Source organism: Electrophorus electricus, chromosome 2, assembly GCF_041902795.1.
Source record: "Electrophorus electricus isolate QZ-2024a chromosome 2, ASM4190279v1, whole genome shotgun sequence".
Classification (NCBI taxonomy): Eukaryota; Metazoa; Chordata; class Actinopteri; order Gymnotiformes; family Gymnotidae; genus Electrophorus; species Electrophorus electricus.
Window position 1 is genome coordinate 36,539,952 of NC_137498.1, and position 16,182 is coordinate 36,556,133.

Here is a 16,182-nt window from a genome sequence, read left to right on the forward strand (position 1 = left end):
TTCCATATGTGATGAAAAAATGGTCTGCAGGGCAAGTGTGATGCTCACCCTCATCTGGTCCTGCTGCTGTCGGAGTGTATCCGTGTCGATGGCTGGTGGGGGCAGCTGACCAATCAGCATCTCAGTCTCACCTAGCCAGGGCTCGAGTTCCTCATAAGTCTCCCAGAAGCGAGCGACCAGCACCTGAGCCTGCTCCAGAGCAGAAAAGCGCTCGGAGTGGCTCTGACTGACTGCCTCGTAGCGAGCGCTCAAGGTGTCCGTTTTTACCTACAGGTCAGTGAGAGGAGCGTGTGGGCTTAACAAAGATTACACTCAGTCCACAAACAGACGAACACCCTGAGACTGCACTGAACAGTTGTGTTATAAGGGGTTTATGTATGTACACAGAATTCATAAAACAATGACTCAATTGTTCAGCGGGACTCAGTTCAGTTATCCTTATTCCACATTGTTCAGTTATGCTCATTTAGCCCACATCAGCACTACTTAATGGTCTGCCCTCATTAGCAACATAGAACCATCTGAAACACTTCATATTAATATCTCTCAGAACTGCTAAAGCAGTTACACATCTAAACTGGAAGAACAGTTGGAAGAACCAACATTTCTGATACAGCAGTGGCTCAACAGATCATGTCATTGCATGCATTTCTCTTGGATTTAGGAATGGGGGGAAAAAAAAGACTACACCTATAATGGTTTTCCTAAGTGATTTGACCCTTGTCATCCCTGCTCTGTCCTTTCTACTGCTCCTTATGTTACTGACACTTATACACACTTACACACAAACATACACACACACACTTTCTTCTCACTCACCTTTAGTGCCTCTCTCTGCTGGTCTCCACAGCTCTCCAGGATATCCTCTCGTGTGTTGAGGAGCTGGTCCACTGTATCCTTATGGCGGATGATGTCGATGTTGAAGGCCCTCTGTACCTGGAGTTGAGCCCCAGTAACGTCAGGCTCCAGACTGAGAGGCCCCAGAGATGCCAGCTTCCGCTCAGTCTCCCCCACCCAGGTCAGTTCGGCGTCCACTGCTTCCTCATACTAACAGACACATACACACTCAGGCGTGAACAAATCTGCGCACACAGTTACAGAGAGATAATACTGTTGCTTTCCTATAGGTAAAGCCTGGAACATAAGCTCTCCGCTATAAAACAAAGCAAAGATTTAGTTGAGTAGCAGATTTACCTTTACAATGCAATGCACGTTTTGAGTGTTATTTTCAGTATATTTCAAACATGAGTGTTTGAGTGAAAGGATGCAGTACCTGCTGGGACCTCTGGATGGCAGCCTGCACGAGCTGCACTCGCTGTGTGATGGTGGCGTCGGCCTGCCGGTAGCGCTGGTTGGCATCGGCCACAAGGCGGTCCAGGCCCTCACGGGCTCGCCAGGGTACCAGGTCCAGCAGGGCACTGCTCACCTCATTGACCGTGTCCAGAACAAGCCTCTTCTCAGCAGACACACACTTAAGCTCCTGGGAGAAAAAAATGTACATGCATGAACAGTGTCTAATACCTGCAAAGATGTTATACATGAACACACAGAACCAAAGAAATTCTGTACCTAATATCATGTGATTTAAATTCAAAATAAAAGTAAAAACTGGCAACAAATTAACTAGCAAAATGTAACTTTTTATTGGGGAAGGCAATTTACATGTAGTTTTCTAAAACATAAGCACTGCCAAGAAAACTGTCCTCACCTTCTGTCTGTCTTGATAGGCTGGTGTTGTGTCTGGCTCAGTGTTGTTAAGCTCTGCCTCCAAAGAGTCGAGCCATTTGTTGAGGTCCTCATTGGCAGTGGCAAATCGGGTGGAGAGTTGCAGTGCCTGCTCCAGGGTGCGGAGAGCCTTGCTGCTGCCTGCTGTCATTTCTGCGTAACGGCTCTTTATGCCATCCAGCTTCTCCTGGATAAGAAGCACCTCTTCACCTAAATAGAAGAACCAAAGGACGGTCAGAACCATCAAAGTAATTTATGACCAAGTTACTGCAAAAGCCACTGGTGGATTGATACCTGTGGTCTGTTTCAGCAGAGCCTGTCCATTCTTAATGGCCTGATCCACTGTCTTCTTCCTGCTTACAATCTCCTCATTCAGAGACTAAGAGAGACCAGAAAGGCAATATGCTAGAAAACTGCAAGACTTAACACATTACATTAAAAAAAGACCTTCTATATACTGATCCATAAATGACAAGAGCAATTAAATACAGATGGTCTGAGACTGATGTATCCCTGGATTCCCTGCTGTGTCATACCAGAGTGAGTTTGTGCTGATCAGCCAGCAGCTCAGGCTGGTAGCTCTGCACTGAGACCTCAGCCAGACGCTGGGCCACCTCAGCCAGCCAGTTCAGCACCTCCACCTCATCCTCCCCAAACAGCTGTGCATTGGCCAGGGCCTGCTCCAGCAAGGCCTCTCGCCGAGAACACCAATCAAGCAGGCCCATGTGCCCACTGCGCACTGCCCCCATGCGTTCACTCAGCCAATCACAATCTGCTGTGCAACTGAGGGAGGACAGTGATTGGCCAAGAGCCTCCAGGCGGTCCACCTCAGGCCCCCGAGTGAGCACCTCCTCTTGGAGGGCCTGGGTTTTTACCCAGAGAGGGGAGATGACAAGGGGAAAGAAGAAAGTATATAAAAAAAAGAACATCAACAAAAGGGAAAAATGACCATGGATGGTGAAAAATGGTAAATAATAAATTACAATGAATGAATATAAAATACTACACAAACATCAACAAATAAGACACCATAAAACATGCTATGGATCAAAAAAATTAAATGGGAATCTAAACAACACTCCTCAAACATGACGTGTTTCATCATAAAGGAAAAAAAATGGAGAGTGTGGTGTTTAAGATGGGTTTTACTAGAGGCCTGATTATGCCTTGAAAAGCTTTGCAATCGTTCTCCTGTGATGTTGTAATAGGAAAATACAAGACGTTGTATATTCAAACATGCTCTTGTTGCTAAAACTCCAGGTATCTCCGAAGCTTGGACACTTGGAGAACTTTGTAATTATTTTGCTACCCAAGGTGAAATGTGCTACCTTGTGGCGGCCGATCTGCTGGGTGATTTTAGAGGCCTGGGTCCCCATGGGCTCAGCAGAGCTCAGGCGTCGCTCTGTGGTGCTCAGCCACTCTGCCAGGGGTTCCACGGTCTCGTGGAACTGAAGAGCCAGAACCTGCAGCTCCTCTAGCTGACGATGCCTGTGACAGGAGTAAAAAGGCAGCATGTGGAATCCTTGTGAAACAAAGCTGTTAAAATGCATCTAAGGACATATGGTTTAGATGTAGGTTAAGCATGTTCACAAATTGGCTTTGGAATGTGTTGTGGAGGAGTGTGTGAGATTCTGGAATGGAAGTTCTAGTTACCTGGTGCTGGCCTTGCCAAGCAGGGCTGTCCATCTCTCTCCAAGGCTCTGCAGCTGTCTCTGGATCTTCTCTCTGTCCTGGGCCTCTGCTGTGGTGGCAATGCGCTCTCCCTCTGCCCGGATCATCTCCACTGTACCCCGCCGGTCATCCAACAGGCGCTGCAGCAGCTGAAGATGACCACAGTGCATAAGCTCTTACTTCTGCTTTATTTGTTTCCACTATTCAATGCTTCAACACTAGGAAGGGGCTTAATATGAAGTGCTGGTGTTCTAGGAGAACTGATGCCATCTTTATTTTTTCCTAATATTTTATGTATTCTGGGGGAAAAAAAACTACATACATTTAATTTAACTTTAATTTACATTTTATGTTACATGTTATAATTTTGATCCTTCACTTGTTGGGGAAGCCTCACCTTCTGTTCTTGGATTTGTGCTTTAACCACACGGTACTCAGCAGATGGAGGTTTCTGATTGGCTATCAGCTCTTCTGTGTCACTCAGCCAACTCAGTAGAGGCTCTAGAGCATCTTGGAACTTCCCACAATGCAACAGGGCCTCCTGCAACTGAGCAATTCTCTCAGCAACCTAAATAAACACACATGTGCAGACAAATAAAACCCATGTCACCGTATTTCATTGCATATTTTACATTGTTCTGTTTAAACAAAGAAAGTGAATATAATGCAAGAGTGCTAGTGTTACCCTCTTGTTGAGGGAGTTCCAGCGTAGGTTGGTGGTCTCCAGGTCATGCTCCAGGGCCTGTGTGTCTGTGTCTTTGGCTGCACTCTGGATCAGCCCCTGACCCACAGCGTTCATGTGCTGCAGCTGTGGCTGAATGCTGTCCACCTGCTCCCGCTCCACTGCCTGTAGGCACATGGATAGAGAAGAAACCAGCTGGTGAACAGAGGTGGTTTATATGCAACACATTCCCATTCTCTTTGGATCAACATGTTAACATGAAAGTAATGACATAGTGCTCAATAAATGAGATTTTAAATATTTCTCCACACAACCCAGTACACAGAGACTCCACTGCAAGCACTGGCAGCTCACAAGAGATAAGAGAAACATAAGAATAAGAAAGTGGGTAAAAGAGAACATATTCAACAGGATGAAACTCCCACCGCATCTTAAAATATTATAAAGTACTATATAAAACAAGAAGGATCCTTGACAGAGAAATTACACAGGTGAAGATTTGCTTCAGAATGTAAAACTCTGGTTCCTGTGCATGTGTGTGTGTGTGTCTGTCCATTCATACAGAGCTGTTCTGTGGTGCAGGGTGTCATTCCTGCCTCAAACAGGATGTCTGTCGGCCTAAATAACAATGAGGTGCAGCCATGAGCCACTCCAACCGCTCCCCAGTGGAGTGGAATATGTGTTTGTGCGTGCATATAGGTGTGTGTGTGTTTGTTTATGTGTGTTCAGAAAAGAGAGAGCTGGACTCTGTCATTGATGCATTTCATTATCCTTCCTGACTTCCCCGTTTTGTCTAATGTGTTTGTCCATTCTGGGCATTTTCCATTTCAAACAGACACCCACATCGGTCCACATGCAGTAGTTTAGATCAACAAGCCCAGAAATACTGCCAGCCAGCCAGCCATGTGGCTAACTTTATCTGCTTGTGACCCAGCCATATTTAGCAGACAGCCATCTAAATATGGCCTGATGGCACACAAATATGGATTAAAGCCGACTTATTCTTTGTCTATATTATTACTTTTGCGTTTGCTACACAACCCATTTTTTTCCTTCCATCTCTCCTCGCCTGTCCCTCTGTGTTCAGCTCGGGGCATGGCAGGGCAGGCTCAGAGCGCTCGACTTGTGCAAGGCAAAGCTCTGGAAAATATCTGAGATGCCTCTCGTTCCTGCTGAGCTCTGTGAAGCATGTGTGTTCAAGGCGGGCGGTCAGCCTCACACACAGGACCTCTGCGCTTGCCGAAGCCCGGTCTCCCCGTTCTCTCTCCACATCTCTGCTACACTCCACTTTTGTTTCATGCTCACTCTCCACACGTACCACTATTTCAGCTCTGGCTGCTTCCCCGCCCACAAGCAGCCCACCACATCTCTTCCCATTCCAGTCTTTGTTCTCGCTTTCAGCCAAAACCACAAGGCCTCAATGCCAGGGCTACAGCACTGAGGAAAAGCCAAGATGCATCACAGTTAAGCTGCAATGTTACATAAATTATATATCTGCCTCAAAAACAGAACAATGTTGTATTTGTAGCTATAGGTAAGATTGCACATGACTATACTGTTATAAATAAAACTTCATATTTTATTTATCAGGTCATATAATTTAGCATGTTATACTTGACTGAATCTGAGAGACAAAAAAAGAAAGAATGCAAGAGAAATGCAGATTTAGGTGCAGGGTGAGGCCAAAGTTGAATTGGCCAGCCTCCAGGACATTAGACATCACCAAAATATGTATATAGACCTCCCTGAAAATGACCTGTCAAGAGGTGATGTGACAGAACAGACATGAACACATATGCACACATGCACCATGCAAGACATAATCATGGATAATCATATGAAAATGAATAATGCTCTATACAGAAAGATAATTCAATTTCGTGGAATTTTAGGGTGAACATTAAATGAGGGAGTGGACAATGAGGACAATGATGAGGCATATAGAGGTTTGATCGAGAGTTTCACCACATGGTGATGTTAAATTTCAAATGATTTTTACATCAGTAAAACCAAAGAGATTATAGTGGATTATCAAGATTATTAATTCAGGAGGTGGAAGTGGAGAAGGTGATCTGCTATAAGTACCTTGGGGTACAGATAAATAAATTAGACTGGACACATAACACTGATATACTCTACAGGAAGGAACAGAGTAGGCTGTTCCTTCTTTCTGAGGCTGAGGTCTAACAATATGTGCAATAAACTGCTGAAGGTATCCTGCTAGTCTGTGGTTCCCAGTGCCTTCTTTTTTGCTGTGGTGGAATCAAGGCTGGAGAAGCTAACAGACTGAATAATCTGGTGAGCAACACCAGCTCTGTGGTGGGTCTGGAGCTAGACGGTCTGGAGCTAGTGGAGACAAAATCAGAGAAATTCTGAACACAACAATCCCTCTCACCCTCTCAGTGAGGAACTGTGGCAGCTGGGCAGTTCATTTAGTCATAGACTTATTCTACCTAAGTGTAGGATGGAACGCTTCAGATGTCCTTTCCTGCCCACTGCAATCAGACTATTTAACTATATAACAAGTGCTGAGGACACAATCTGTCCACATGCTGACCAGCATCCTCCTCATACAACTCAAGACTTTCTATTGCACATGTCATTTGTATATCGGTTTGTTTGCATCAGTGGGGATATGGTCCTCAAACTCATGATCATCCATTCTTCTCAAACCTTCTAACTCTGCTCTATTGCCTTTCCTGTACATATCACTGTATCATTTCCCTTAAACTTTCACCTCTGTTTCCCTCTTCATGGAGTGCCTGCCATGTTTGATTTCAAATCAGATCTAAACACTGTGCCATGAAAATATTTTTAACTGGATGGTTCTATTCGTTAGCACTGAAACAAGATCATCAGAAAGACTGTGTGTGTGTGTGTGTGGGGGGGGGGGGGGGGGGGCAGCCTAAAACTCTACCCTTGCTTTGTTCTTTCCTGCAGTCCTCTGCCACAGGTGTTTCCCATAACCTGTCCTTCAGTACCATCATTATCAAAACAATCAGATGTGTTGTCAGATCCCTTTATAGCAGCTCTCCATGTCAGCCTGTGACCCTCCTTCTGTAGTGCCTCATGTTTACCCACATGTCCATCAATGTGATATTATTCTTCATGAAGCAACTAAAGGTTGGAGATGTGATTTCAGGCTTTTCCTCAGGTACTTCCTTGGATAATGGCTTTATCTCTTCATTTGTCTCTTTTCTTGAGTTCACCAACTGGTGATGAAATGGCATAGAATTCACCATTCAATCACAAACTGGACACCAACTGACCAGACAATATCACTGGAGACATTATGAAGCCCAGAACTTGCCTCACCACATTACATACACTCCACACCTGTGCTTGCCCTGGACCCCTCCCTGTTCGCCATTGCAGCGCCAAGCCTCACCAGAGTTCAGCGCCAAGAGGGTTGCCATGTTCTTATCATCTATTTACAATCCCAACAACTTTTTACAGTACTTGTGTTACTGGCAACAAGGGCTTACATAAAGGAGCCAGTGTTTATTTCTCACTTCCTTATCTCAACAAGAACGCAGGAAAGGGGAGAGAGGCTGTTGGCAGATGGGAAGGGATCTGCATAGCATGAAAAAGGGACTACGGACTGGTTCAGCTCTGGAATCCTGCCACTTCATCAAGCTTAGTTTATCTTGGCCCTTTTCTGTCCCATGCCTTTCAACCAAAAAACATTGCCGCTGCAATTTTAAAAGATCATTTGCTTGCTGATCAGTTCCAGCCTCTTAGTAATTATAATCCGTTCTGCCTCATCGCTGACAAGGCCATGCGAGTGATCACATTCAGGGGACGAGAAGGGCAGTGACTCTGCAGAAAAGCAGAGACATGCTTGGCCTAAGGACTGAGGCTAAATCAGATGCGGATGACCAGGCCGGCTTGGCCACAGCAGATAGAACTGGTAATGTAATAACAGTAAAGAGTGCAGAAAGGCTGCATCAGGCAGCCTCACCTGCCACTATACCACAGACAAGTTACAGCAGTCTGGCAGATTGTCAAATGCACACATATGCATGATTTTAAGACTACTTTCATTTTTAAGCCAAACCACCTCTCACTCACTCACACTCACACACACACACTCACACACACACACAAACACACACACAAACCTGTCCCTTGCTCTCCATTAGTAAGGCACATGAAATATACAATCTATAATGTGAAGGATATACTAAAGATATGACATGTTCTCTCTTGTACCCAAGCCTGCTAACCTACAGATGGATTTTAACCAATTTAAAGACTGCAATTTGTGTAAACCAGTGAGTGCATTCAATTTCAAATTTGTGATCTTCATTAAGATATACAAACAACAAACGTGAACACATTTACTGTACTCAGACTGAAAAGGGTTTAGTTGGTGTGTTAACTGAAGTCAGTTCAAACAATTGCAACTGTTTGTATAAAGTTAGAAAAATACTTACAGCACCAATGTGGAACACAAATACATGTAATATTCCCTAGTGTGGTCACACACAAGATATTCACTCAATAATTTGAACTCACACACACCCACCCACACACAGGGGAAAAGGAGGGGACCTACTTAAGAAGTCTGAGAGATATAAAAGCAAACAAGAAATGTTTGCTGTAATGACACACTAGAAAGCAAATATGAAATAGCACCACAGTGGTAGCCCACTGGTCTGAGGGGAAGAATGGATAAAAGAAAATTATATAGGTATAGAAATAGGCATACAACACAAAGAAAAAACCCAGCCTGAGAACAGTTGTTTGTGTTCAGTCTTTGGACCTCATAGTTAAGTGAATAAATTGAGACACAGGTCAAAATCGAAACCACTTTCCAGTGTTCTTGATGCACTCTTTCACACTATATAGATTATGCCAATAAGAGGAACATTACCTCACTGCTGAAGCACTTTGATACTGATGTTTGTCCATCTGGATGCCTCAATCCAAACATCACCTCATAGTCTGTGTCACATGATCCTGTGACCCCCTGAGTTTCTGGTTCACACTGGTTTTCACTAAAAAGTCCATGCAGGACACCTGGCTCAAGTTGCTCCCAGTGGTCTTGGTATGGGTGCATGGAGCCTGACCTTGAGCCATCTGAGTCCCAATCACTGTCCCCAGTCATAGAACCAAGAACAAAGTCCACTCCTGACTGGCTTGTCTCAGACTCTGAGTCCAAATCTCGGCAGTCTTCACAGGCAGAACCTCCATCAGACACCAAAGGTCGTTCGGGAGCAGCCATGTACACAAAGCTATCACAGGAGAGAAAAGCGCCCTCTTCAGGATCAGGTCCGGGTTTGGGTAGGGGGCTGGGAGGACTGGACTCCACTTGAGGGGATGGAGGACAGTCCTGAGAGTACTGTGGTGGCTTGGACACAGCCAGATAAACAAAGCTATCAGTGGCAACAAACGCATCTGCATCTCTGTTGTCATGATCTTCCCGCTTTGATTCCTGTTTTGTGGTTGACATAGACAATGGGGAGGAGGGAGGAGATTCTTTGCCAATTGATGGTGCACTTATAGGAATGGTCGAGTTGTCTGACTTTGGTGTACTTGTGATTCTCTGAAATGAATTTTTTAGCTCCCACTCAAGCACAGACATGTCCTCCATAGCAACAACCTCCTCAGCTATTGCCGCCTGCTCCTTCTGTGTCAAACGTGACGACATCCCTTCCTGGTCAGAGGCTATTGCTATAGAAACATCCGCAGGCTCCAGTGCCACAAGAGATTCAGCCTGAGAGTTTTTGTCCTCCGCTTCCCTTCCTGCATCAGCAGCCAAAACAGGACTCCCTGGAGATGATTGTATAACATCCTCAACAATTAAATGATATCTACACATATCTAACTCACAGTTCTCGTTCTCTACATATAGAACATCTGGGGTTGGAGACGGGTACGCCCGATATGGTGAGGTACAGTCAACAGGCACCGCATCTTTCTCAAGGACTTCCTCATCCTCTACCTGCTCTTGTTCTAACGATGTTCCACTACTCAGGACAGAATCAGTTTCAGGTCTTTCAAAATCAGCCTGTGTTGTATCTGACACAACACTTCTGTCCATGTGAGACATTTGAATACCACTAGAGTCTGATTCCACCAATGGGCCATCTAAAGTGTCTATATCAGGCACAGGTATTTTAAGTTCCTGTCGAGAGATGATATTATCATTATTGTCATGATGGAGATATTCTAACATCTCTTCTAGGCCTTGGGCCTTGCCTTCAGTAGCAGCAGAACTTTGGGTATGATCAGTGACTTCACTGGACAGATTCTGATCTGTCTGAATCTCACATGACTCGGTCTGATATGAATTTGCAGGGTTATTGGCAAGGTTTATGTGATTAGTGTCCTTAATGGGGCTGGCTTGGTTGCTGTTATCCTCAAGCTGACCCTGTGTTCCATCTTCTTCCTCCACTCTAGGCAGGGTGCGACGTGCATCCAGAGGCTCTGTTATGAGACACACTAAATCCGATGACTCCTCTCTCTCTTCCTCCATACATTGCCTCTCCAGCTCCAGAAAGAGGTCATCTGACCCTGCCTCTGAGCTGGGGCAAGGTGAAATACTGGCTGCTTCTGAACCCCCAAAACCAACTGGAGGGGTCAGAAGAGGCATAGTCTGATGGCCTGAGGAACTTAACTGTTTTGTTTCCCAGTCCTGCAGCTGAGATTCTTCCCCTTCCATCTCCCAGGAAACAGTGCTCACTTCATGACTCTCTAGCTTCAACACTGCCTGCCAGTTTCTCTCCTCCATCTCTAGTCTTTCTTTTTCATCTTTTGGTTCTTTCTCTTCCTCCTCTAGCTCTTCCAAGATTCTACGCTCATCTTCTTCGAAGCGAAGTTCGGAAGTGGTCCGCACTCGCAGTTCACTTGCAGGGGTCCACCCCAGCAGGCCCTCCTCACCCCCTTCTTGGCTGAGGAATGGGGAGAGGGGAAGGCCCCCATAATCTAGCCTGTCTCCCTCCTGCAGAAAAGGTGAGGGGGGATCCAACAGGTAGAGCGACTCCTCATCCAGGTCACTGTCCTCTCCCAGCAGGGGAGGCAGTGGTGGCAGGATAGGCAAGTTGGGAAGTACTCCCCCATGCCCCAGGGACCTTTTGCCACCCCTCATACTGCGAGGCCAGGTGCGAGCTTTAGTGGGTGGGCAAAACACAGGTTTTGGAGGTATCAGTGGAGCAGTGTCCTGGTCATGCTCCAGGAGAGGCGAGTCCTGTTCAGAGTCAGACGTTTTCGTTGCAGTAGCATCCCAATGTGGCGGCTGTTCCTCTGAAACACTTCGGACACAAAGTAAGGAAGTCACTGAAGGTTTGCTCTGTTCACTTCTTTTTTCCTCAGACAGTCTGAGAATACCAGGGCTTGGCTGTGGTGAGCTAGCAGTACCCAGTCTGGTTTGGACTAGTGGAGCAGTCTGTAAAGACAGTTGTTCTTTAGAAGGTGAAGGCAGAGCAGTCTTAATTTGCTTTTGGTGATGTGGGTGCAGCCGTGGGGACTCCTTATGCCTGATTGGATGGGGAAGGTGCGGCGGCACTGGGCTCATGGACGGAGTGAGTGTTGGAGAGGTGGAAGCAGGAGGGGTGTGAAGAGAGCCTGAGGAGATATGAGAGGGACTGTATGGAGCAAGAGGGGGGGTGGATGAGGATGTGGGTGTTACAGCTATTAGTGAAGGGAGGGAATGGAGAGGCGAGACTGGGATCCCAGCCCCAGACAAACGTTTCTCTCCACTGTCGGCAGGTGAGAGCTCCAGTCGCTCTGCAAACTCGGGGTAAGTTGGAGGCATAAATGTCTTCCATGAGCGGCGGTTTGGGTTGTCTTTTTTGTCACTACCATGATGGCGCCGCTTTGTCACTACAGCTGCCCCCACAGCAGCTGAGTTCGATGCAGGAATAATGACAGTGGACCCAACGCCTCCCACTGATGGCATGCTCTGAGGGTCACTGCTCAGCTTCAGAGCATCAAAAATCACCCTTTCATCTAACTTTTTCAGTCCTGCATCAGCAGGACCCGCTCGTGCCATAAACACTCCCCCTAAGTCAGCTCCTAAAGTCCCATTGCTGGAAAGGGTGCTTCCTTCACCTCCTCCCGAGCCCAAAGTGCTCCTAGATGGTTGACTGACCTTAGATCCCTGGTCAATCTGCTCATTTATACGCATGGTGTCATAGATGGAGCGCTGCGGCACGTAGCAGTCCTCGATGTAAGCCTCCTCATCATCACCCTTCCCAAGACACCGGGGATTCTGTCGCAAGCAGTCAGGCCTGCTCAGAGGTTTCCCCATCCCGTTCTACTGTGTGCCCTCAAGGGGCTGGGACGGGGCAGGCACTATTCCCTTATCAAAACCTCCACTGAGTGACCTTCTCTGGCTGGAATTACAACTAGGTCAAGTCCTTAAGTCTTAGTGGTCCAATTATTTATAACAAACATGAATCCACAAAATGTCAAAGTAAAGAGTTACAATACAGGGCAAATTACCACAGACAAAGAAAGAAGACAGTTCTCAGTTCTGACAGACAATGGTGTTACTGATATCACTGTGCTAGAAAACATCAGAGAGAACATCTCTGTCCAACAGATGCACTTTTCTAGCAACATATTAATCAGTCTTTTTAATTTAAGTCATGCAGAAAGCAGCGGATAAAGCTATAGTCTGTTTCAGAAATCCAGAGCAGAGTAACACCATCCAGAGTGACACCATCCAAAAAGATAATATCCCTTTTTGTTTTCTTTCTGATTTTAATTCAATACACCCCCGCCTTTAAAACACGTAAACTCTCCACAGTGCTTTCCTTGACTTCCGTGCAATTACTTCCCTTTGACTCTCCCTGTCTCTGCCACAACAGGAAAATCAGAGAGAGGTCTGAGCCACTTAAGCGGGCTCAAAGAGATGCAGTCAGAGCAGTGCAAGGCTCCTTTTAAGGTGAGAACTCCCCACTCTGAGGCATAAAAAAAAAGACATTGAGATGGAAAAATACAAAAAGTGTGACTTGGTCTTTCATCTTACCATTCTTTCAAGCCCATCTTTATACTCCCTTAAGAGCATTCACGGGATAGATCAGTTTGATAATGGAAGCATTTTGTGAAACGAAAGATCACTAGCATGAAAGTAAGTTTCTGTAAGAGAGTCTTTACACAGTTCCATCACTGTTCTTTATTGATTACTGTTCCCTTTTAATCCTGTAATGAAGCATTAACAAAGCAGCTCAAATCCAGGTTCAAAATACCTCATCTTCCTCATGGTTTTTCCGCTTTCTGTAGTCATGGATTCGCAATTCCCTATATGACGCTTTCTCCATAATGCATCCTTTTTATACTTTAAAAAACAAGAACAAAAACAGGTTACCATTCCTTTTCTTTTATTCCCTTTCATATTCCTTTCATCCAGTGCTTTAGGAAAAATATGTAATTCCAAGTGAGAGCCATGTCCAGAAGGGCTGTAATGGAAGTGGCTGAGAGGGCATGGGCTTCAGCCCGATCCAGCTGGTGGAGAAAGGAGAGTCATGGGACTGTATCCAGAGGGCAGAGATGCAGACAGAACCCTGCTCCGACTGCTGCTTTTCACTCGGGGCATTACGTTTCCCAGACAATCCCCAGACACGCTCCCTCTCTTCCTATCTTCTTCTTTCTCTGCTCCCCACACACTCACACATACACACACAAGAGCACGACAAGCTCCACGCAAGCTCCCAGCCTTTTCTTTCTCACTCCTTCCTTCTTGTGCAGGTTCTCGGTCGCTCATGCACTCTGTCTCTCTTCTGAGGCCACTGCACTGCTGAAATGGTTTGCAGCTGCTAAAAAAATCTCCCACTTTTCCTCTCTCCCACACACTCTCCCTCTCCCTCTCTCCCTCTCTCACTTACGTCCTCACACCTCCCTCATTTTTTTCTCTCCCTGTTTTTGTTTGAATCCAGCTCCGTTTGTTCTGTTTCCTGCTTGGGTATTAAAACACAGGAAGTGCTCCAATCATGCTGGTTTCCTCTTCCAAAAAAACATGAGCGCGAGCTGAGAAAGGGAGAGCGAGATAAAGCCACTGGGAGGAGGGGCCACCATGCCAGAGAAGGAGGGACTAAACCAGGGATTTGATGTGTTTCTGCAAAATCACTGGCTAACAGGAGCAGATTAGCTCACACTAAGCACTATATAATAGCCTTCACAAAATGCACACAAATATTGTACAAAGGAGTGTGGTTTTAACACATTGTTCTTTGAAAAGATACACTGATACACTTTGCAAAGATACACGATGCTCCTACTTTGAGAATGTTCTTTATCAATAAAGGCCTGATTCTGCCAGGGAAAAAAAAAAAAAAGCTCTAAATACAAAAGGAAGAGCAAAATACATCAGCCTACAGGCCCAAAAAATAAACTCCAGGGAAACAAAGAACAAGAAGAAAAACAGGCACAAAAAATAAGAGGAAACAAGAAAAAAAAAGCCATTGGGAATGTTGAGTGGGGAGGGAGTGTTAGCATGCAGGAAATCGAGAATCTTATCAATAGCACCAGCTCTCTTCTCTCCAAACTCAACTGCTCTACATGTATGTGAAAGAAACCCCCTCCCATTTGCTCTGCCTGATTCACTCTGCCATCTTCCTCCGTTTTCTGAGGGCCACCCTGAGACTGAATTAAACAATACAGGACAAACAAAAGTCTTCCATATTCACAGTCCCCACTTGTGCATTCTCGTCTTCTCCTCATCTGAAACCTTACCCTGGCATGAACGTGTGCGTGCGTGTGCGTGTGTGTGTGTGTATGTGTGTGTGTATATGTGTATGTGTGTGTGTGGGGCTAGGTGTTGGGGATTTTGGGGAGGGGCTGGAGGCACTGACAAGGGGCTTCATAGTAGCTTACAATGGAAATGAACAGACACAGAAGACAGTGAAGTAGATAGAGTCGGAGCGATTGTTCCTGTTTTATTTCACTGTTCGTCTCTTTTCTGTCCCTGCATTCCCTATTTGGGCTGGTGCTGGAGTTCATGTGAGGAGCTCAGGCATGGTGACTGCTGAACTAACGCAGGCCTGACTAGCCTCCCGCTCACTCTCTGTTGCTTTTGGTCTCAGACACACACTAACACATGCAGAAACACAGACGCAGACACTCACCCACACCCACACAGCTGCTCAGTGAACCACCATGCTGCCCGTGGCCTGCATGTCAAACAAGTTAAATACTCTTTCTTCAACTCTCCCTCACTCTCTTTCTTACCCTCTTCCTATCGCTTTCTGTCAGTTGGGCTGCAGCTGTCATGCCTGCTTCCAAGACAAACCTCCCCACAGAAACAAAAGCGGTTTGTGTGTCTCTTGCCCTCATGCTCAATCCTTTCTTTCCTCCCTCAGTGTCGAGCTGAACTACCAGACATTCCAAAGCCACGTTGCTGCTCAATCCAGCTACATATCACATCCCTGCCAAGAAAAGAAATTAGACCCCAGTTATTTAGACTTATTTGATATAATTAAAATATATAGGGACAGACTTTGATCAGAGAATATACCTAGTCCTGGACCAAAAATCCAATTGAAATGAGAATATTTACAATCTCTATAAAACCTAGTGTATAAAAGCATATAATCTAGCAGGTTTGATCAGTACGTTTATCTGGTCCTTTTAACTTTCTTTGTTTAGTTAGCTAAAATTCAGTTGCGGACCCTGTGGTCTGCTTATCCACCCCTCCCCCTCTCTTTGGTCTGTCAGAGACCTGCTCATTTGGCCAGTCACAGCCAGATAGAGTCTCCCAATCCTGACTCAGACAGGAAGAGGGAGGGAACAAGCCCCAAAATCCCCTAAACACACTAAGACTGGAAGAGTTTTGTTGCTTTTGTAGTGTGCCAGGTCATTGGAACTGCTCCATAAAGATGATCCGTCATCAAGCCGGAGTAAGTGCGACAGGGCAGAGACCGTTTTTGACTTTGCAGTGCGGTGTAGTTTGTGAGAGGCCAGCACCTGTTGCTTCTCACCGTCTCTGCCCCCTTCCCAGTCCCCCAGCAGTTCATACCCTAGTCAACTATGAAAAATCACTCAAAGTTACATGACCCATCTCATACTTTCCTTCACCTCTCAAAGGCTCCAGTCTCATTCTAATCCCCCCCCACCCCCCACCCACCCACCACCACCACTGTTCTCCTGGCGGTAACTAA

General features: G+C 45.8%; 1 protein-coding gene across 18 annotated transcripts in view; it reads right to left on the minus strand.

Annotated features, from left to right (window-relative positions):
- Positions 1-16,182, minus strand: part of macf1a (microtubule actin crosslinking factor 1a) — a 132,409-nt gene that overhangs the window by 19,787 nt on the left and 96,440 nt on the right. For all 18 annotated transcript variants that reach the window (XM_081701855.1, XM_081701850.1, XM_081701820.1 and 15 more), the window contains 10 exons: positions 4,082-4,243; positions 3,794-3,964; positions 3,379-3,545; positions 3,054-3,213; positions 2,262-2,588; positions 2,020-2,104; positions 1,709-1,935; positions 1,274-1,480; positions 820-1,047; positions 49-267 (listed from right to left, as the gene is read on the minus strand). In XM_081701855.1, the coding sequence (XP_081557981.1) occupies positions 49-267; positions 820-1,047; positions 1,274-1,480; positions 1,709-1,935; positions 2,020-2,104; positions 2,262-2,588; positions 3,054-3,213; positions 3,379-3,545; positions 3,794-3,964; positions 4,082-4,243 (1,953 nt within the window). The remainder of the gene's footprint in view (positions 1-48; positions 268-819; positions 1,048-1,273; positions 1,481-1,708; positions 1,936-2,019; positions 2,105-2,261; positions 2,589-3,053; positions 3,214-3,378; positions 3,546-3,793; positions 3,965-4,081; positions 4,244-16,182) is intronic.